General features: G+C 34.6%; 1 protein-coding gene across 6 annotated transcripts in view; it reads left to right on the forward strand.

Annotated features, from left to right (window-relative positions):
• The window catches only part of LOC117157568 (nephrin), a 93,522-nt gene extending 72,040 nt beyond the window's left edge, over nt 1–21,482 (forward strand). For 4 of the 6 annotated variants that reach the window (XM_076617774.1, XM_076617775.1, XM_033335684.2 and 1 more), the window contains 14 exons: nt 1,384–1,513; nt 1,956–2,164; nt 3,208–3,315; nt 6,437–6,643; nt 8,147–8,301; nt 9,790–9,934; nt 10,052–10,182; nt 10,350–10,509; nt 10,754–11,053; nt 14,078–14,377; nt 14,983–15,207; nt 15,855–16,015; nt 17,460–17,522; nt 18,391–21,482. In XM_076617774.1, coding sequence (XP_076473889.1) covers nt 1,384–1,513; nt 1,956–2,164; nt 3,208–3,315; nt 6,437–6,643; nt 8,147–8,301; nt 9,790–9,934; nt 10,052–10,182; nt 10,350–10,509; nt 10,754–11,053; nt 14,078–14,377; nt 14,983–15,207; nt 15,855–16,015; nt 17,460–17,522; nt 18,391–18,762 — 2,666 coding nt within the window. In that variant the 3' untranslated portion in view covers nt 18,763–21,482. Of the gene's footprint in view, nt 1–1,383; nt 1,514–1,955; nt 2,165–3,207; nt 3,316–6,436; nt 6,644–8,146; nt 8,302–9,789; nt 9,935–10,051; nt 10,183–10,349; nt 10,510–10,753; nt 11,054–14,077; nt 14,378–14,982; nt 15,208–15,331; nt 15,825–15,854; nt 16,016–17,459; nt 17,523–18,390 lie in introns of those variants that run through there. The other 2 variants (XM_033335687.2, XM_076617777.1) reach the window with 2 other exon arrangements.
• Nucleotides 21,483–22,064: the final 582 nt, after the last annotated feature.

Genomic DNA, 22,064 nt, shown 5'->3' on the forward strand with positions numbered 1-22,064 from the left:
TGGGAAGTAAATAAAAGATAGAAATTAGAATCTAATTGACACGTATTGTCTTAACAGCAAAATCAAGGAATTTTATCGAGCATCCCATTCACGTAGGTATCTTTTTTTTTTTTTTTTTCTTTCATATTGATTGCCACTATAGCAATTTATCTTTCCTTCTACCCCACGCGAGGTCACCTTAGATATGAAAGCTTCGAGTAGCCAGCACATGCAAGCACGCAAAAATATCATTACATCATAAAACACGAGGTGATCCTTTGAAACTAGCGATGCATATCGGTTAGCTTATATTTTCGTTCAAATATTTCTTCGATTATGAGACTTTAATTTGGCTTGCGATTTTATTAAGGAACTTCTATCGATAGTTTGATCATCGATGTATACGTATATTACCTAGAATAAATTTTAATTCGATATTGAGACATATCAAGCATGTATCACCTTTTTAGTTCTCAGGTAAAAAGGTTATTCTTGACACGGTTGGCATTCATATACTCGTTTGTATGATAAAATTGTTGTCCATGTTGGCAAAATACCTCGAAGCGTTAATTAATCCATTAATTGATGCAAAAAGTTAATTATTGATACTTAATGGTCATGTCGACCACATAACTTACACGTATGTAGCTCGGATCTATTGTCATACGATTTTCATTACTTCGTTAAATATGAGAAAAATATATGACTAAGAATCGTATATTATCGTCACTTATTTAACCTACCGTTACTTATAACGAGTCTTCGCGCCCGCTTCCCATCGTCCATGCCGCTTATCGGCCGTTATCATCCGTTTTCGGGAACCGTTACTTTACCGAGCCCGATATTCCTGTTTCTGGCGGTCAATACAAAAAGTTTATCCTTGAAACGAATGGCTCAAGTACAAGTATTCAAGCGATTCGAGTATTGAAGCGATGGTCGCCCTTACAAACATTTTGACATCGTCGGTGTTGTCATTATATAATATCGCATCGTCGCTGACTATATTATGGTGGCGAGCCGCGAGACAAAAGTCACAGAAACACTGGTTCTGCGGTTTGTCGATTTGCCACCCATCCGCCACAGATGTCTCCGAATCTCGAACACTTACATAGAACGTTTACATTTTAAATAAGATGAAGCAAAATAAGACAACATGTTTGCTAAGACGGAACGTTCAGGTTTCCAAATTTTATAAATGCTAGCATTATCTACCCTATTCTTGTTTCTGAAGATATTAATATCGTAATCGTTATAATTTTTATTATAATTTGCAGTTGTTGTGCGAATATTACAACAAATTTTGAAACAAGTTTTTGCTTGAAAAAAGATCTCTAGTACATTAATAACAAATATTTTGTTAGAAAAATGAAAATTTCAAACGACAATAAATATTTCATATTACAGGATCAACAGTAATAACAAGAGCAGTTCTTCAAGGTACGGCAGAGTTGTCATGTGATATCCGTCCACCGCAACAAAATGATTCCGTAATTTTAGTTGTTTGGTACAAAAGCGATACCACACCTATTTACAGGTAAATGAACAAACTTTCACGTAGAAAATTTCTGCATCTTGGATATTAATCCGAGTGTTCGAACCTTATATTATGTTCAATTAGTTCTTTTCTTATTGTATTTTGTATACATTATTAGAAGTATATCTTAAATAGTAAATTTCGGTTATTTTATACAGTACGCTTCGTTTTACAGTTCGTTTATCGCAGAAAATTCATAATGTATAATAGTTTACAAATACAATTGTCAAGTTTGCACGAGGAAATTGAGGAATAATGTATCGATTCGAAAAAATAAAGAATAGCGAAAACAAAATTGCTGAAAACTTTTATCAGGATCATTTACAAACGAACAAGTCTCGCGCAAAGTTGGGAAAGATTACAACGAATCTCAGAGTTTTAAGAATCAGAATGTTAAATATAATTGTTTTCAAAGTATTAAATTAAGAATATATTGTTTCAGTTACGATATGAGAGGCAAACATTCTGAAAAAGCTTCTCATTGGAATAATAAGGACCATCTAAACGACCGTGCATTCTTTAGAACTGTCACTGAACCAGCAACATTAAACATCAATCACATTGAAGAAAGAGACGAAGGTGAATACAGATGTCGAGTAGATTTCGCGAAGAGTCCTTCCAGAAATTCAAGAATTCACCTGATGGTCATAGGTTTGTATTATACGGACTTTCACTATATTTAGTAACATTGAATTCGTTACATATCAATTTATTATGTATCTCATAAGTTTTATGTATTTGTAATTTTTTATATTGGAAAACATACATTTGCTGGTCAAAACTCACATCTCTCATAACTCACAAATACCTGATGATCTGACTCGGTATAAAATGGTATCTATTGTTAAAAATGGGGAAAATTTGTAGGTCTTTTGTGCAACATTAATATAGTTTCCATACACATACCGCGATATTATTGATCTGCGAAAGAATAATCGTTTCAAGAACTAGAAAGGAGGGTGTTACAAAATGTCAGTTTCGGGGATCGCTTTGAGTTGAAAAATTCATGCAAACTCTCTAAAAGTGTCTGTCACGGAACAAAAGTGTCCTTATCGCTTTTTCGAAAAATAATGGAAAAGTTGTTAAAAATGAATCCAAACACGCGAATATGATAGTGATCAAACTCACCTAACTCGTTATAATTCATCATATTTCTTGTCAAAATAATTAATGAAAAAATCAGTTTATCGACTTATCGTCGACTGAATTGTCCTGAGCGTATCATAAACTCTGCAGTCCAAGTCGCTTATTTTTATTCTTAATTTATTAACGCCAAAACTAACTAACGTTAACAACTAGTACTTGAGGGTTATTCGAATAAAATTATAGTCATACATAATCGAAACTTTAATTCAACGTTGCAGTCAATCGTTCGCTGAATAACCAATAACAATTAGAGTAATTTTATACGATATTATTTTATACGAAATTATCTAAATAAATCTTTTAACCCAGTAGTGCTCAATTCCGAATTCTAAACAAATAGTCACAAACGATGAACGATGATATGTCGCCACATAGATAATTAATTAATAATCCCCCTTCTTGGAGAACGGTTGGTTTATAAATCGGTTAATTGGTCGTGTCATTAGGATATTGTACCATCGGTTCGTGCCTTATAATAATACAAATAGCAAAGATACGTGCAATTAATAATATATTCAATAAGAATGTTTTATTTTCGTATATTACAGTACCACCGCATAAACCAAATATTATTGATGAACGTGGAACTGTGCCAGCGGTAGCAGGTCCGTATGAAGAAGGTGGTGATATGAAATTACAATGTCTTGTTTCTGGAGGTGAGTTTTCCCTATTGTTCTCTATTTATATTTCTACCAAGAGTGAAAAATTATTACGTTCGTATTCAAGTTTTCTGCATAAACATATCAAATTATTTTCAAGTAATAACATTGACAATTGAACAATTAACGTGGAACCGAGGATATCGTCCAACATGTAATATAAATTATCTTACAATTATTTTCTCAACAAAAGACGAACGTCTCTGTACGATACACGACAGCTTGGAAGGAATTGACAAATATTCGCTATTTCACGAGCTGTTACTGTCAGTGCCATGTAGGTATAAACAATATTTTTCGGTCGTTCTTGAAAGGTTCTTACGTTCGAAAAAGGAAAAAATGCTAGCAACCGTTTATTTTTCGTCCAAACGATATAGACAGTTCAATGCGGAGTAGCTGAATAACAATTAGAAGCAAGCAAGTATAGGTATGATCCGATTATGTTTGATGAAAGATCTCATTATAGAGAAATTTTATAATACTATTATATCGTTATTTTTTACAATTTTGTTATTATAAATCAACTTAGATTTAATTACACGTATAGTTAGACACGGTATTAAACATTACTTCCAAAATAACATATTTCCGATATTCAGAAAGTTATAAATCAATTAAAGATTTACAATATTTTAAATACTCTATGGACATATTGGAGATTATTGGTATTCAGTATTTGAATCTGCCGCTTTCGTTTAACATTTTAAACGGTCTTTACCGTCTCTTACAAGCGTGTATGTAGCGTTGCGTTGAGTATGCCCCCTACGCCCTACCGTACACGATATGATTTGTCTCAAGGCATGCCTCCAGATCAGGTTTCATACGAGGCAAGCTGCATCTCTTGGGACTTACTTGCAAGAGTAGTTTGGACATGGGCATCTTCCATGAAATTGAATATCATTTCTGTGCGAAAAAAAGTTGCAATTGGTTAGTTGTAGTAGTAGTAGACGTGTGTATTGATACGATAATAGATATGTGTGTAATGAAGAGCAAGAAATACCACGAAAAAAAAGGGAGAAAACGGTCTCGAAGAATTGGCTGAGTGCCAATTTTATTATTACTATCGCATTCGATCTCATCTTAATCAAGAAAATTTCACCAATGCGTTAATGAAATTTTTAGAAATAAAAGAAAACCAAATAATGGTTGCATTAATGTCTTATCTCATTGGTACGAGGGCGAAATGGCGAAATGGTACGGCTCCGGTGTGTGACCCTCTCAAGTGCACGAGATAACGTCACGGGGATAGAGATGACACAACGACGGCGAAGATCGATGATATAAACAATGCAGTCTGACCGTATTCTGCACATACACGAGATCAAAAGTAATCACGAGGCCAAGTAATATCTGACCGACAAATGAACAAAAGGAACATAACCTACCGCTACATGCTAGAATATAGGGAACTCTCGATCCGTTTTCGGTGGTTTCGTACCTACGTCACGCAGTACAAGAAATTTAATCATGACCTATTATCGAGTTCCATTGGTATTAACAAAATATCTTCATCTACCGGACCTCATCCCGCCCCGACCATACGCTAGACCATAAACAAACACTAACCTTCCACGGCCAGCTACCCACCTCATCGGGTACAAGATCGTAATAGGGCTTAAAATTAAAGTTTACGACTTTTACTTTACAAATGAAGGGGTCTGCCTAATTTCTGCCTACCACAAACAGGCGGCGGACCAGTTCTTCAACACGCACGACACGTTAGCTGTATTCGGTGAACTTGTAGAACCGTTTCGTCCATTTTCACTTCGACGATTCTCGAATATATTGCAAAGCTCAACAGTTTGAACAATTTTTCCCTATACGTGTAACCGAGATATTAAAAATGCTAACTCAAACCCCCAATAGAATTATAGACAGAAGACGGATGGGGCGATCGGCAACCAATACTGGATGCATACGCTATCATAGATACACACAACTGTAGGCAGAAATACACTGTATTTATACCTACAGGTTCTTGCGAATATCCTGAAAATTAAGCGAATCCGACGGTTATACGTGTATAGGAAAAAGTTGCTCAGAACGTTGATTTCTATAACATATTCAAAAGTCATCGAAATCGGAGATGACAAAACGGTTCTACAAGTTCAAAGTATATATTTTTTAAAATTAATGTCGATGCGTATAGATATTTATTTTGAATAAATTTCGGAATTTTTTATACGAAGTTCGTCGTGACTGAAAGAGGTTTTCAATTAAATCCTCGCAGTTTCTCGAAAAAGCCTGCAATACCCAGTACAAAAATATTACATCTTTTTCATACCGGTAATCCAATATCATTCGAATCACGTTGAGACATGACCCTTCGAATTTCTTGTTTATAACGTGTTATTAAGTGACTGAGAACGAACCACGAAAATTGCCATCTACAATACGAAATCAAGGAAAGAAACGTTATACTCGGAAATTATAGCTAATACGGTAAAACAAAATTTCACGTCTCCGTAACTTTTTTGCCAGCTAGATATCCAAGTATAGCTATCAAGCGTTCGTCGGCAGATACGGCCTCCCGCGTTACAGTATATTTTCCCCCAAATGTACAGTTGAATTAAATTTAAAACAATATCAAATTTTTCTTTATCCATTCGTACATAGTATAAAAAATCTTTTGCCTCGTTTTGCCGCAATTCTTCTAATAATACTACACGCGAAAATGCATCTCCTGCAATCAGCCAATATCTTCATCATTTTCTCTTTTTCTCTCTTTTACATGGTACCTCTCCCCCTTCGATTCGCATAGCTACCGCTACACCAATCGCAATCTCTTTTTTTCAGAGACACATTTTCTAACGTCATTTCGCTTCGAAGTCAAAACGGATACTGACTGTGAGTAGGTTTCATGAGGGCCACACTAGACTTCATGAGACCCAGCTCGCTTCGCATGAGCTTTCGTCTCGAGGCATACCTCGAGGAAAATCTCTTCATGTAGGGCCCGCTTTAAGAAGAACTGTGTAATAGAGTTATTTCTTTCTTTTTATTTCTAATAAGTAAATACATATTTATTTTATCACTTCGACAAATGATCTATTCAATAATTGGATTATAAATAATAGTCAACAGATATTTGACCTACTTATATTTATATGTTGTTTACTAGGTCGACCAGAGCCAAAAGTGAGATGGTGGCGGGGAGAAATGCTCCTTGATTCGAAAGATGAGCCAGGGGAGTTTCCATCCCTTCGTAGAAATGCCTTAATAGTAAGGGAACTTTCAAGAGCTGATCTTCATGCGGTATTTACTTGTCAAGCATCCAACAACAATATCAGTCAACCTGTCTCTGCATCGGTTGCAATTGAAATGCATTGTAAGTTTCGTTATAGTATATGATACTGTATTTAAATACCATTTAAGTACGATACGAATTTATTTGTTCAATCGCGAGAAGCGGGACGGGATAGTTCGTAGGACATTGTCCTGTAATAGAGTTTGTTCTTGGTTTTGTGTCAAAATTATAGTACCGAACCGTTTTAGAGCCACGTATTTCTTATTTTTAGCTAGCTATACATTTATATACATATATATATATACATAATGTATATTTACTAATTGTAGTACATATTCATCATAATTAATATTGTAATTGTAGTTGTTGTTTATTTTTGTTCTATTTTATTCACTATGGATTTAGATCTTCGATAATACAATCTCAAACTAACTTATAGCAGTGTTATATTTTTCTCGAATGGAAAATGATTGGTAAAAAAGAAATTAACATAGCGATTCAATTACATACGATATTGTCGCCACGATATCATTCATTCTATGAGAGAGTTCATATGCGCGCGCGTACACACACACACACACACACACAAATTCCATTCAATTAAACTCTTATATTTATATCCCTTGTTTCGTGAAAGAATTTCAGCTTACTATAACAATTACTTAATTTGTTTTGTACGTACCGGTTTTATAGTATATATAATTGTCTTTATTTACCATTTCTTTAACAATTATAATATACATTACAAGTTCATGTATCTCGAATCCTTGTTGAAATTATTTATTTATTTATTTCGTACGTATAAACAGAATACCAAGTTTCTTAAAACACATGCGACAGAAAATTTATTTGCTTCAATTGCCAATTTCATCGAAAAGGACGTAAAACGAAGAAAAAGAAATAGAAAATTCTGACTCCTCTGTGCTTTAAATTTAGGCGCGCGGGTGTGTGTATGTATGTGGTCTACTCAAATGTATTTAAGTGAATGTCAAGAAAAGTTAACAAAAACACTGTAATTCGTAATATAACGTTGCGAGTATTTAACAGGTACGGCGTGTGAAGCTAGTATTACGGCTGAAAATTAAGAAAATATTTGTCATTGATATCCGGTACATGGATTACATAGTTACTTATACCCGTGTATCGTGAACTGTACATACTTGAAGAAAATTACTGTAAAGAATAGTTGTAAATAAGGAACTATGCAAGAGAAACATCGATCGCATAATAACATTATTTATACAAATGGACTTTTTAAAAGTCTATTTAGTCATCACGGTCATATTCGTCACTCAAAAGCACAAAATTCTTTCATTCGTTCATAATTTCTCTATCTCTAATCATTTCCGAGATATTGTAGAAAATATATTTTTGATACTAAGTGTGGACGATTGCCGATTAAAGAAAGAAAGAAAAAATTAAAAAGAATACGTATGGGCTAGGCTGTGAATCTACAAAGTTTCATGAAAATTGGCGTTTCAGACCTAGGCGATGTTCCTTGTATATCAAATAGATTATTATCGACCTATATATAATATACTAAATCTATATATACTATTTCATTAAATCTGTTATTCTTTTCAGTGAAACCATTGTCTGTGGCAATATTAAGTAATGAGCACGCACCCCTTAGCGCTGGACGAAAATATGACATAAACTGTATGACTGTTGGATCCAGGCCTCCAGCAAAGTTATCGTGGTACATGGATGGAAAGAAACTGAGTAATTACACGGAGAAGGTATCTTGCTTTGTATCGTTAACTTTATAAAGATTTTCACTAATATATGATTTCATATTTTGTTAAATAGTGATAGATAATAGCAAACAGATTATAATAATACAATAATTTGCATTACAGAGTCTAGCTTCGTAATCTGTTCTAACGTTATAATCTTTAAATATGTTTTCATCGAAACATGTCTATAACACGAATTATCTTAAACACCTCTATAAAAAGACCTTTTTTGTACACAATACATGCTTCTAAGGTATGTAATTACATTATATTCACGTTGCAAGTTTGGAGGATAAAAGCTGCTCGCTTTACTACATTTCCATATATTGTACGTATCGGTGTAGCCTTTATAAAATCTTGATTGATCCTCGGAATATATTTGGAAGAATTAAACTCATGTAACTATACACATGTAGGTTTAGGAGGAAGAATCACGGCACAAACATAAGTCATGGATTGCGTTTGAAATCGAAGCTATAACGAAATTAAAATTGGAAGTACATATATTAACACAATCAATTGCAGATCTTACGATCAGTATTCGCGACTCACTTATTCTTCTCTCGCCGGACGGCCGTTAAATTTTCCGCATACAAATCTCGACGTACAGCTTTTTCCGAAAGCAATCCGACTCTCTTGAACCTCAATTCTCTATTCCATTGGTCTGCCCGTTCACCGCCGCCGTTTGTACTTTATACGTAGACAGTGTCGCCTCGAAATAAGTAGCACGACCGGGACCGGACAATTGCTTATTACAAGTCAGGTATGTTATTCGGCTTGACTTTTTTTTCGAACGAAACACGAGAGAACACACGGAGAACGAGCAAGAGGCTCGAGACAGCGGCCGATCATAAAGCGATCGACATATAACACGCGATCATCGCCTAATACTGTTATGAGAAAGCATCATAAGTATTCTATTCGTCTTTTGTCAACCGGCGTTCGTTGTTCATTTGACCTTACAAATTTACGAACAAATTACATTTTCTTTCGTACTCGTTCCCGGATCTCTTACTCTGTTGGCGACTTCAAATAAAGAAGAGGGAATTGTGAGTTGCTTATTTCGAGTCAAAATTCTGTGTGTTGTACTGATCGGTACGACGAGGCGCACGCTTATACGTTCAAACTCTCTTGCCGAAATTAAATTGTCGCGTCGTTGCCGATGAACCGGCTCTGACTTTTCCCTTTTTTCCTTCATTTTCCTGCAACGGTAAACGGTTCGTCTACGGTTCGGCTACAATTTTCGCTCTTGCCTCGCTGCCTTGCCGTTCCAACGGTCGCAAACATACATCTGTACACACACGTGCGCTCTCCTTATATATATATATATATATATATATATATATATATCTATATATCTTAGAATAGTATATATATATATAAGATATATATATATATATATATATATATATATATCTTAGAATAGTAATAGTGCATAATAGCGTCCATGGGATAATTCCATGAATTTGTATTTATTTTCTCATATTGAAGGTATCTCAAGATGGTAACATGACAAGTTCGACGTTGATATTGAAACCTACGTTGCTTGATCACGATAAAGTAATCACTTGCCGTGCAGAAAATTTCGAAATTCAACGAGGTATAGTCGAAGACACATGGAAATTAAATGTATTCTGTAAGTATAAAATTATTTTATATAAAATATTTTTCATGAATACAAACTATTGCAATTTCAATACTTTTATGGATATTCACTTTTATAATATTTACTCCTTCTGTTTTTATTTTTCAGTTGTACCAATTTTACATCTGGAGTTAGGATCGAATATGAATCCAGACGATATCGAGGAAGGCGATGACGTATACTTTGAATGCAAAGTTCATGCTAATCCTGGCGCTTACAAAGTTATATGGAGGCACAATGTAAATTTTAGTTGAATATACATGTAAACATATTATGTTATATAACATGTTTACGTATATATATATATATATAGGTCTATTCTAAACTATATAAATGAAGCTAATAATAAGGCTATAAATAGGGCTAATGTTTGATTTAATCCATCAGTTTGTCCATACCGTTACAGGGAAATATTATTCAGAACAATGCAAAAAATGGTGTAATAGTGCAACAATATGGCTTGGCTTTGAGGGAAGTTAATCGTTCTCAAGCAGGCAATTATACTTGTATTGCTAGCAACGTCGAGGGAGATGGTTACAGTAATACTGTCGAACTTAAAATCATGTGTAAGTTTCTGATGCTTCTAAACCTCTTTCACTTTAGAATATAGAATACGTTATTTACACAAGATATAATATATAATTATATTAAATATATATATATAATATATTATATATAATATATATATATATCCCTACATCAAATATACGTATTTGTTACGTATAAAACGATTAATGTCATTTGTATGATCAATATTGTAGAATATATTCTTAATACTAGAAAATTCAACATTTTATTTATATTTTTTAGACAAACCTATTTGTTTACCTGACCAGAAACGAATTTATGGCGTAGCTCGTCACGAAGATGCCCGAGTAACATGCAGTGTAGAGGCATACCCATCTCCAGATAGTTTCCGTTGGACGTTTAACAATACGGAAGAAATGGTAGATGTACCTCAGGCACGGTACAAGAATTCTACACGTCATAGTCAAAGTATTCTTATTTATCGACCAATTACAGAAATGGATTACGGTACAGTGTTCTGTTGGGCAAGTAATACCGCTGGCCAACAAAAGAACGCTTGTATATTTCATATCATTCCAGCAGGTATGTGACATATATAAATTATTGTAAGATAATTATTGAGAACAGTTGTTGTTTCATTTTTCAAGCAAATGAAAACCATAGAATACCCTATTGTAACTTTTACCAGTTTGAATATTCCATTCGAACGAGATCTTATGTATAAATGTATAAATGTATATATAAAACATATACATGCATATATTAGAAGTGGAGGTACCTACATTTTTCTTTGTCATGGATTCTGTACTCAATAAAGCTTCATTGACGTTTGACAAATCAATTGCACGAAAAATATCACGAATCATGTTCTTACTCCTATTTTTACCCAATCGTTATTGTATGCTGTATATCTGGAAAAAAGAAATGGATGTTAATATTTAGAGAATTGTTTTTAGACATCAAAGAAGTGAAAAACGTTTAGATATAAAATGATCGGTTAAGGTTTATATTTGAAACTTATACGCAATTTAACGTTATATTAAAATCTAATTACATTACCCGCATGCAAATTAAGCTGAGCCGTCATTAAAGACCGGTATCCATTTATCCTATATATATTTTCATCATTGCGTATCATTCAGTGATGTGTTGATTGTCCAAATTTAACGAATGGCATATAAATATTTCTTATAATTGTATAATATATAGACGCAAAAATTCGTTTCGTTTATCAGAATAATGCGCGAAATGGGAACGGTGAAATGATAGTACATCTACAAAATGCAGATACATGTACACACTTATATATCGCTATGTCTTGAATTTATCGCAAGAGAGAGTTAGTTTCTCTGCGTGGTTAGAGCAATTTCGGAAGTTCTTACTCTTGTAAAATGTTAAATCATGCCTTCACTTTTGTGAATAAAACATACGATTTCGAAGTGAGAGAGAAGGTTAGATACGAGATAAAGTCCACATTGATATACACTTATCAATCAAATATTTGAAGTTAATTTTCTTAAAAACATACCTCTGAGTGGAAAAACCTTGTTGCATGTTCTCAATTTATCTTCTCATATAATATCATCTTCTCTTCGGTTGTATCGTCAGTTACGAGATATATTGTAGAAGATGTAAGCGTAATGAACCTGGAATACTCTCATAAGAAGTATCCTCAGACGAAATAGAAAATTTTCATGCGTATGCTGTGTGTTACTACGTTTGCAGCATTCTTACATATGAAGTATTATAATTCTGTAAAATGTGATAAATCATAAAATTGGGGTGCAACCAACTCTGGAACTATTAGTTGTCTCTGTGCGCGCGCGCGTGTGTGTATGTGTGTGTGTGGTGTCGTACATCGGTAGCTAAACCATACGCGATGTCATTCAATGGCATTACACGATGCAGACAACTAGGGTTCAGCTATTGATTTACGTTGATCTTCGGATCTAGTTTGACACACTCTGCTATATGAAACGATATCATGTGGCATCTATTTTGGATCAGTTTTTAGTGTGTGATCTATTTTCGGAATATTTCTGTTTTATCATTGAGTTGTTATTTCATCGTTCCCATTTCACTAATTAACTTGATAATTTAGAAGTGATATACTGTCAAAGTCGATTTTGCGACACTATATTGTACTATTGTAGGAGCCGAGGAAAAATGAGGGCTCCGGCAACGGGAATCAAATCCGCAACACTTGTATCCTGTGATTGGCCAGCCGCACCTTAATAAACTTTGCCAAAGCGCCCTCGCTAATTCCTCGTTGTTATTGCTCCTTTTGACGGGTATGGAGGCCTCGGCCCCACACTATTACAAGGTAATATTTATACGCCATCCGTTAAATCTAGAGAATTATAAATATATCACTATAAATTTAATGATAGCTTATCTGTGCTGCATTTTCTCTGGTAGTACAGCCATATTTTTCGGCCCAGGAGCAATAATATCAGATCAGATAGTATATTTGTAAGCATCGGATATTTAAGCAAGGATTAATATGATGAACAACGTTCTGATATGAACCTTTCGACGATGATTGTATTTCAAATCACGTCGATTGCTATATTATTTGTCCATTTTTCGCCATCTTGTTCCCATACTGATCCCATCTCTTCTACTCTTCAACATCATAATTGCACTATTATACCAGTGTATGCACAATGCACATCTTACGCAGGATCTCAGCATCGCTGACTATTTTCCCGTTCCTCTAATTTTCCTTATCGTTTCCATCACTGTCATCACAACAATCTCAAACACTTCTGTTGTTGATCTTGGTTAGGTGCTTATGGTCCCTTCTATACTTCTCCTTTTTTACAGGTCATTTCTTCCTCTCCTTCTCCTCCTCCTTCTTCTCCTCCTCCTTTTCCTTCTTCTTCTTCTTTTTCTCTTTCGTCTCTTTGCACAATTTCTTACGGTATACTTGTAAATTGTTCGGTTAACAACTAAAAGTTGAATGAACTAATACGTGAAGATTCTTGCGTTGATTCTTGAAAGTTTTCAAAGGTTCGCTAAAGCTTTAATAAATGTCAAGTATAGTCTTTAATCTTTTATGAAACTGGAAAAAGATTAGTTTCTGCATATTCCACAGATAAGGTATACGAAATACGAGAACGCGCAAGCAAATAATCATCCCATAATAAACGTCTAAAACTAGGGCTATGCGGCATCGCCTCGAGTGTCGGAATCCTGAGTTTGTTGACGAGTACGACGATAGCCTCGATTTAATAATTTTAAGAGTGGTCGGTACGTTTTGCGTTCCTCCTAAATTGCCTCAACGTCTCGAATATGAAACTATCTGCAGAGAACTTTTCCTACCATTTTAAGTAATTAATAATAATGTCCTATTGATCATTTTCGAGAACATCAACAGAGAATAACAACAGTAAATAAGCTATAAAAAAGCTTGTTCCTATATTTAATAAATTTAAAGATGGAGCTATCAACAATATGGTAACTCTGTAATGAACATGTCCTAACCCCCCCCCCCAAGATTTATATGTGTTCAATCCCTTACGGATATATTATATCGATGCATTCTTTCTCATTTTTAAATCATTACACAATCTATCGTTTTTGTTTATGTTTATGTTTCCACAGGAAAACCTGAATCTCTGTACAATTGCACGCTATCTAATCAAACAACCGATTCACTCTCGGTGGAGTGTTGCGTTGGTTTCGACGGTGGTCAACCGCAGCACTTTCTTCTTGAAGTCTTTGATCAGCATACAGGAGTACTGCAAGCAAATATTACATCCGAAGAAAACGCTGTTTTTACCGTTCACGGATTACAATCTGGCAAAATCCTTAACATGGTTTTATATGCCGTAAATGCGAAAGGAAGAAGCGAACCCACTTTGTTGGAAGGATTTACATTAAAGATTGCTGAGAAACAAACTGGTAAGTAATGTTATATACTGTCAATACTGGTATTATCCTGATCCTGTACTATTCGATTTCTCCGATAGATACATAATTGACTTTTAAATCACGTTGCATTTATTTCGAAAATATATTGCATCAAACTAGTCTTCTGCTGTTTCCGTTTGAAGTGTAATTTCGATATTTGCTCGCCTCAGATAAGTAAATGGTCTTCGATTAGCATTGTGTACAACAAGTTACTGTTATTTGTATGCGGGACAATAGTTTAAACCTTTCGTAGTACGTCGATATTAAATCGCAAATTGTTAATGTTTAAACATGTTCGACATGAAAGATAACATTTTCATTTGCCCTTTCCAGTTCCCTTTCATTGGTTCTGATCTTTATATCTATTTCAATCTACTATACCGAATGTATATATAAAAGTTAGCAATATTTTCTTTTGCCTTTTCCTGCATATCGTAACTTGTTAGTATGCAAATCATCATACTTGAATTATAGCTTTCGCATTATTTTAAATTTCCTGTTATTATGCATTGCAAGTATGGTATATTCCAATTTTCAAATGACGTACAAATTGTCGTTTTGACACAATTACATTGATGCATATATTTTGTTCGCAGGAATACCAGTACCATTCGAAATTTCCCCATTATTAGGAGGATTGATTGGAGTAGTAACTGCATTGCTTTTTGTTACTATTACTATTCTAATAGCTATGAAAATTAGAAATGAACGAAGAACTCAAAGACCAAGTGATTTACCGTTAAAGAAAAGTACTGCACCCAGTTCCGAAGATTTGTATGATACGGAAGATAGAAATCCAGATGTTGTACCAATAAATAAAGGTATGTATACTAGAATCTACATTATATTATGTAAAACTTATCAGCTTATGGGGAATAGAATGTGGCATGCACATCTCTGTTATTGCAAGTGTTTCTTTTTTCTTTTCTTTTTTTATTTATCAAGGACCAATACGCACTGTCGACCAGTGCCAGTCACCAGCGACCCCATTGGATTCATTGGAGTATATGAGCATATGCAATATATGATCACACGCATTTGGTCGCGGCAACCAGTGAGTCCCCAACGAGCACGGAAACACGAGCGACGCAAACGCGGTTCGCTGATCTGTAATCAGTAGAGACTAGTGCTTTTTAACAAATGTTGCGGACGTTCGCAACTTTCGTATGGTATCTTTGCAAGAATGGATGCATCCAATATATTTCCTTTTTCTTTCTCTTTTCTCTCTTCTTTTTTTTCCTTCGTTGGGAGTAACTTTATAATTGGAACAGTTTCTCCGACATCCATTCCGTCGACGTTCTCTACGATATTCAGAACTTTCGAGTCTCCGAGCTCGGTCTGTGCGTTTTGTCGCTTGGTTTTTGGTTGCCGGCGACTGATTAATAGTGCCAATAGGGGCCTTCAAGTTTTAAAAGTTCTCATAAGCAAGCAAGTAATAATAATAACAATAATAATAATAAATTTGAAGGTTCTGATTACCAATTGACGGGATCAATATCTGGCACTCCGTTAGCCACGCAAAATACACCGGATGGACTTACGGCGACTTCGCTTTCTATACAACAAGTGACTCACCTACAAGGATTGTCATCGTATCCACACGAGTATAATAATTATCCGGCATTATCGGTGAGTTACGTTGGTTCTAATACTTCAATTTGGTTTGCTTTCTTCAATAGAAAGTAAACTGCCTTTTCTTTCGGGTTTTCTTTTATTTTTCTTTTTTTTTTTTTTTTTTTGTTTTGTTTTGACAGATAATTGTATTTACAGTAACTGAAGAGAACGTTGTTCTCTATGAAAAGACAAATCAAAACGTGTATACAAACATTATTGCATAAAGAGCAGTTTTAAATGAAAACTTTTGTTTCTACTACCAATATTTGCACACAGATACTTACTTATTGTATTTATATCAGAAGAATAATATGAAAAGGAAATACATATGTACATAGTACTAATTTTGTATAACTGAAAGTAAAAATAAAATAAATTTGCGAATAACAGTGGTGTCAATATAAAGCTGTTCAAACCATAGGACAAATAGCTCTTATTATATAATATTTGAAATAACTAACTTTTAATTATTTTTGTTAGAATTTTCGAAATTTGCTCTGTGACGAAAAATTAAATTAGACACTGATAACTATTATTTAACACATTCTAATAATTATCTAATAATAATAACTATACGTACATATTGTCATGATATTGATAACATTTATCTCAAGAAATATAATTTTTGCTTTAAATATGGCCCGGCCAGTACTGGGTTAATTCTAATCCTAAATATGCGGCAAAGTGGAAAGAGGAAGGGACACGTATACCGCCAAACTAAAAAAAAAAACGTGAAAGTTTTAAATTATAACTGTTTCTTTGCTGTAAAAAGTTATTTAACAATTATTTGTTGTTGTTTCTTTCAGTTAGAATGTTATTTATTGAAAGGAATTACTATCGCTGTATGTCAAGACACCGTCTGACTTATATTTAGATACATAAATAAAAAACAAAAAATTGACGTTCACACAGAACGAGCGAATGTTAGATATTGGTCGCTTAAAGTTTTTAATTTGATTAATGCTTATGATTAGAAGAAATTAATTTTTCAAAATTGCGATTGGTTTAATCGATTGAAGAAGTTGGATATTAGTCGCTTATTATGTAATTGTCCAGACTAAATCATTGTTTTTTATTGCATTGAAAAGCTATTTGTGATGAGACGTACCAACAAAAGGTAAACGGAAATTTCTGAAACGTGAACACACAAAATATAATGATACACGAAAGCTATAGCTTTTTCGCTTCAATAGTAGTCGAATGAAAGAAAGATTATCAAATCTTTTTTCAAGAAACCATATCGTGAAACGATAAGACATTGTAAAATAATACCATTATTTTATAACGGATACCTTTCTCTTGAAGTAAGCGTAAATTTTGCCTTTTAAAATAGGTTCTGTACGAGTCAAATGCTCTGCTACTCTAAGTATTTATAAGCATTTTCATCGAGCATATTATTAATGTTCAAAGCTTTGAATAACCGAGAACATATTGTCTTGATACTTGAAATTTGTTTCAGAGAATCATACAAACTATCCCATCTTGTAGCGCCAGGTCGACCAACAAGGAATCATCTCCAAATGTAAATCACCGATTTTAATGAAACTTACGAACGATGTTGTTCTCGAAAAAATATTTGACATGTATTTGTTTTACGGGCCGAAATTTATGTCGAAGAGGTGAAGACAAAGCCCCAAAGCTCGGGGCTTGGAAACATATTTCACAGAATGTTTTGGAAGCCATTACTTTTAGAAAAACAGTTTAAAGTAACAGCCAATTTGTTCTTAAACAGCAGAATTCAGCTGTGTGAAAAACTTCGGGAAAAAATTAATTCGATAAAAAGATTTAATAAAAATTCACATGTTTCTGCTGATTTTTAGTGCAAAAAACTGGAAATGATGTTGAAAAGTTTGAGAAAATAGTACATATTTTCAGAGCATTGCGCCTAATCCAAGTTGGAAAGAAAAGAAGCGGAACGAATGCGAACGCGAATGATCGCAATGGAATCAGACCCAGTCCAATCTCATACGTATTTTCGGCTACAGCTTTCATGTACGGTGCATTGGCCGAAATAATTACATTTATTAATCGCTTGATGAGCGGAGCGAGCATAGTATCTCTTCTCGTACTGATACTTTGTTTCGCTGGTTTTCTTTCCAACTCTGCATAGTACGTAGATAAGCGTTACGATAAATATATAGACGTAATTCTTATAAATGAGAATAAATATAAAAAGATCAGGACTGACTTAATAACAATAAAAATACGTAAACTCTTCGTGTTACGCCCATCATATAAGTAATGTACATTCTCACGTTTATGTATGTACACATGCAAATTTGTATATTCATTTATTGCGCAAATTTGTAAAATTATTTACTGTATAGTTTTATTGCATAATGTGATTTATTCTACAAGTAATAATGTAATGTTTTTTCAATCCTTTTCAGTTATCAGACGAGGTAACGTACGCCGAATTATGTTTGACACGTCCATCAGCATTATCAACGTTAGTAAGCGATACAACGTTGACTGGTGCAAGTGGAATCGGCAGTTTAAGTACACTCGACGGTTATGGTAGTGGGGTGATCGTAGGTGGTAAACCGTGTACGAGAGAAGCTACGATTTATGCTTGCATAGATCACAATGCAAGACCATTAAAAATCGATCCATCATCTACTTCGCCGTTCACATTGGCATCTCTGTCGACAAGAAATACATTTCGGGACTGTAATGTTTCAACGATGAATAACAAACACCCCACAAGAGAAATTGTTACTGTACGTACACCGTTAATATCAACCCAGGAAAGTTGTGTATAGGGATGCGATTTTGACGCGCTGAATATCAACGAATACTACGTTTGATCTGTTGTGCGCGTCTAGTTCTTAAATGTGGTTCTACAACCATTTGTCCTATAACGAAACGTACATACATACATATATGATATTTGATATGCGACAAGTGTGTAAAGTAGTTAACAGAATTAACGTCAGGTGGACTAATCAATCATTAATTGTCAAATATTAGTACGGTAGCGAAAGAATACAAAGGAACAACGTGTCCTCTTGGTATATTAAAAATAAAAGCGTGATATTAATGTTAATCTACGAATTGTTCAAAGACACTAATAAGTTAAGTTTAAATTTGGTCACTAAGACTGATTTAAATATTATGTAACCTTCCATGTACAGGGTGCTCCGTTTATTGTAAGCAACTAAATTGTTTCGCCCGTTACTTGAAATGCAAAAATATTCGCGGTTGTATGATTTAAAGATCTGTTTTTAATACTAGATGGACATTACAAGTTCACGAAGCTATACGCTTTTCGTTACTCGTGTTATAACTCGTACCAATTGCGGAAGATCAGTGGTTATATCGGTTCTCAATTTTTCGCTAAAATCAATATACATTACATCATTACGCATTTCATGCATTAAGATATTAATTACCATTTTTTCACCCAACCTCCATATTTTTCGAATTACTTACGATATGTAAGTACTTAGCATTGTGTTTAGCGTATTAAACTATAATATTTTGTATAACTGATAATGATATTCATTCGGGTGATATGGAAATTTCTATGACTACTTTTTATCCATAAAATGCTGATTTACCTTTCACCATCGTATGATGATAAAAATTCATGGTGTTACACAAAATGATACGAATAACAGTGTGAGAATTGTCAATTCTGGCAATGTAAGAAATATATTTTTTGTCATCAATAAATATACAGGAAACATTCGATAATTGCATAAGAATATTCTCTTCGTAATTGCACAGTCGTCATCCTTGTTACGGGATGGGAGGTTGGGTATATCGTATTTGGTGTCGTTTTAATCATAAAAATGTAGGAAACATGTTGTTGATAAACATGTTTCATTTATCACAAATCAAAAATAAGAAAGGTTGATTTTTAAGTTAAACGTATCAGCTTGTCTCCAGCCTTTAACGTTTGCCGAACGTCCCTCTTCCTCTTTCACTCACGTTGTCCTTTTTCTACGTTCGGCACATCTTAAATCTCAGTTTCGAGAATCGAGAATCGTTTCTGCCTTTGCAGAATTGCAACACTCGATTTTTTTTGCAATTACCGAATGTTTCGTGTATTTTGTTTCGTTCTCTTTTCTTAATCGCGTCGGCCGGATAAAATACGACGGTGCGCAGGAAATATAAATCTCCATTGATTCATAAATTTTCGCGGTTTACCCCTTATAGTTAATATACATATAACGGAGGTTAAGCTACACAAGGTTGTGTCAGGATTACTCTTCTAGGATTAGCGAATTTCTTGTAACAAGTGATATTCGCAACAGGAAAGATTGCTGTCAGTCGGAAAGGAATAAAAAACAACAAACACATACAAACAATCTCGCTTGACATTTGTCATTCTTTCTCTAGTTAATTTGAAAATTCGGAGCCTTTATAGATCCGTGACTAGAGCGGAGAGAGATAGAGAGAGAGAGACAGAGAGAGAGAGAGAGAGAGAAAGAGAGAGAGAGAGAGGACTCTCATGTACATGTGTACATATATACTGTCACGACATGAGAAATTGCCTTAATCGACGAGATACCTTTCACGTAGTAGCACTGCCAGTCAACGAACGATTCAAGAACGGCCTCGTTCTCAACTTACTGCTAAGAAAGAAGTTGGGTGTACTGGATCCAAGTCGTCGTCGTGTGAGTCTTATTAGGCTGAAGGAGGACATTCAAAGTGGACTGCATAGGTTTTAATCCGGAGCGGGTCAAGAGTGAACGAATAGAGAATATCGGAGAGGGCAACATCGAAAGAGAGTATTCGTACAAGTTAGTCTTAGCTCGTCCTCTTGTGACTCACAGTACTTTTATCTTCGCGCATATCGCTCGTCACAGAAAGCTCGCTTCTTGTATATGTTAACCATAAGCGAGATGCTTAGTTAAGCTATGCTGTATGCTGCCAAGTTAAACTATGATGTAGTGTGTGAGTCAAAGGAGATCATCATTTCTTTGTCGACTAATGTGAACAACATATTTTAAGGAAAGTCAACGTAAGAGCCTCGAATCAAATGCAACCTACATCATCATCTTTTTCCCCCATCATTAATAACAATGAAAAAGAGTTGTGTTCATGAGTTGGAGATTACTATATATATATATCTTCGCATATCTTGTTTAACTTATTATACCGATATAATTACTACGCTATAAATTTCAGAAAAGTATTTATGAGTTGATACATGCTTGGATTATTTCAGAGTTCAATAGGCTTTAATGAATTTTTATCACAATTGAAAAATTAAATAAAGCTGATCAATTGAAACTGGGATCACACAATGATTTAATATTTAAACATGTCAATTCGATCATTATTATTTATGGCATTATTTTTAATGTCCACGCGTATGTGCACGGTTGATAATTATTTGAAATAGGGGCAATTTCAGTAATGATCTTGAAATGTGTTATCAAGGTCAATATTCCGAACAACTCTTTCTTATGTATGTAAACCGCCGTTCGGCTCCGGTCCAAAAGTTATAAAGCAATTTACATTTAATACCAAATGGCGTTATTCGATAAATCATTTCACAAATATTTATTTTGTAAACAATGTTACAACGACGGTAGGTATATTTGTATATTGTATATCTTTCACCAGTTGAAGATCAAAACAACATTCCATATGTGGCGGATGAAAAGAGAGTTTGCGTTCCGTCCCGGGACTACCGGTGGACTCGTCAGTAAGGCTATGCCGGGTAGTCCCTGCCTTAGACGTAGAGGGAGTCTCGCTAGGTGCGGTATTTGTATCAATCGCTCGTATATTCGACCGCTAGCGAGTTAGACAGACTCGTTGTCGTCGTAGCCCTCTAGTGTTGGCGGTTGGTACCAGCGGATCGCCCGGAAGGTGTTGCGCCGCGTTGATGCCTCGACCTGTCGGCGGCCTATTGATACCGATCCGCCACACATACATATCAATCGATGCATCGAAAATTATTTAACGCTTATCTTGCCGCCATTCGCTGCCCGATGCTATTCTAATCCATCAGTTTTTCTTTATTTGTCCAATGTTAAAAACGATTATCTCATCGATGAGCTAAGTTTAGGTTGGGTTGTATAAAAATGCGACTATCTAGAATAAAGCATAA

The sequence above is a fragment of the Bombus vancouverensis genome, chromosome 4 (assembly GCF_051014615.1).
Source record: "Bombus vancouverensis nearcticus chromosome 4, iyBomVanc1_principal, whole genome shotgun sequence".
Taxonomy (NCBI): Eukaryota; Metazoa; Arthropoda; class Insecta; order Hymenoptera; family Apidae; genus Bombus; species Bombus vancouverensis.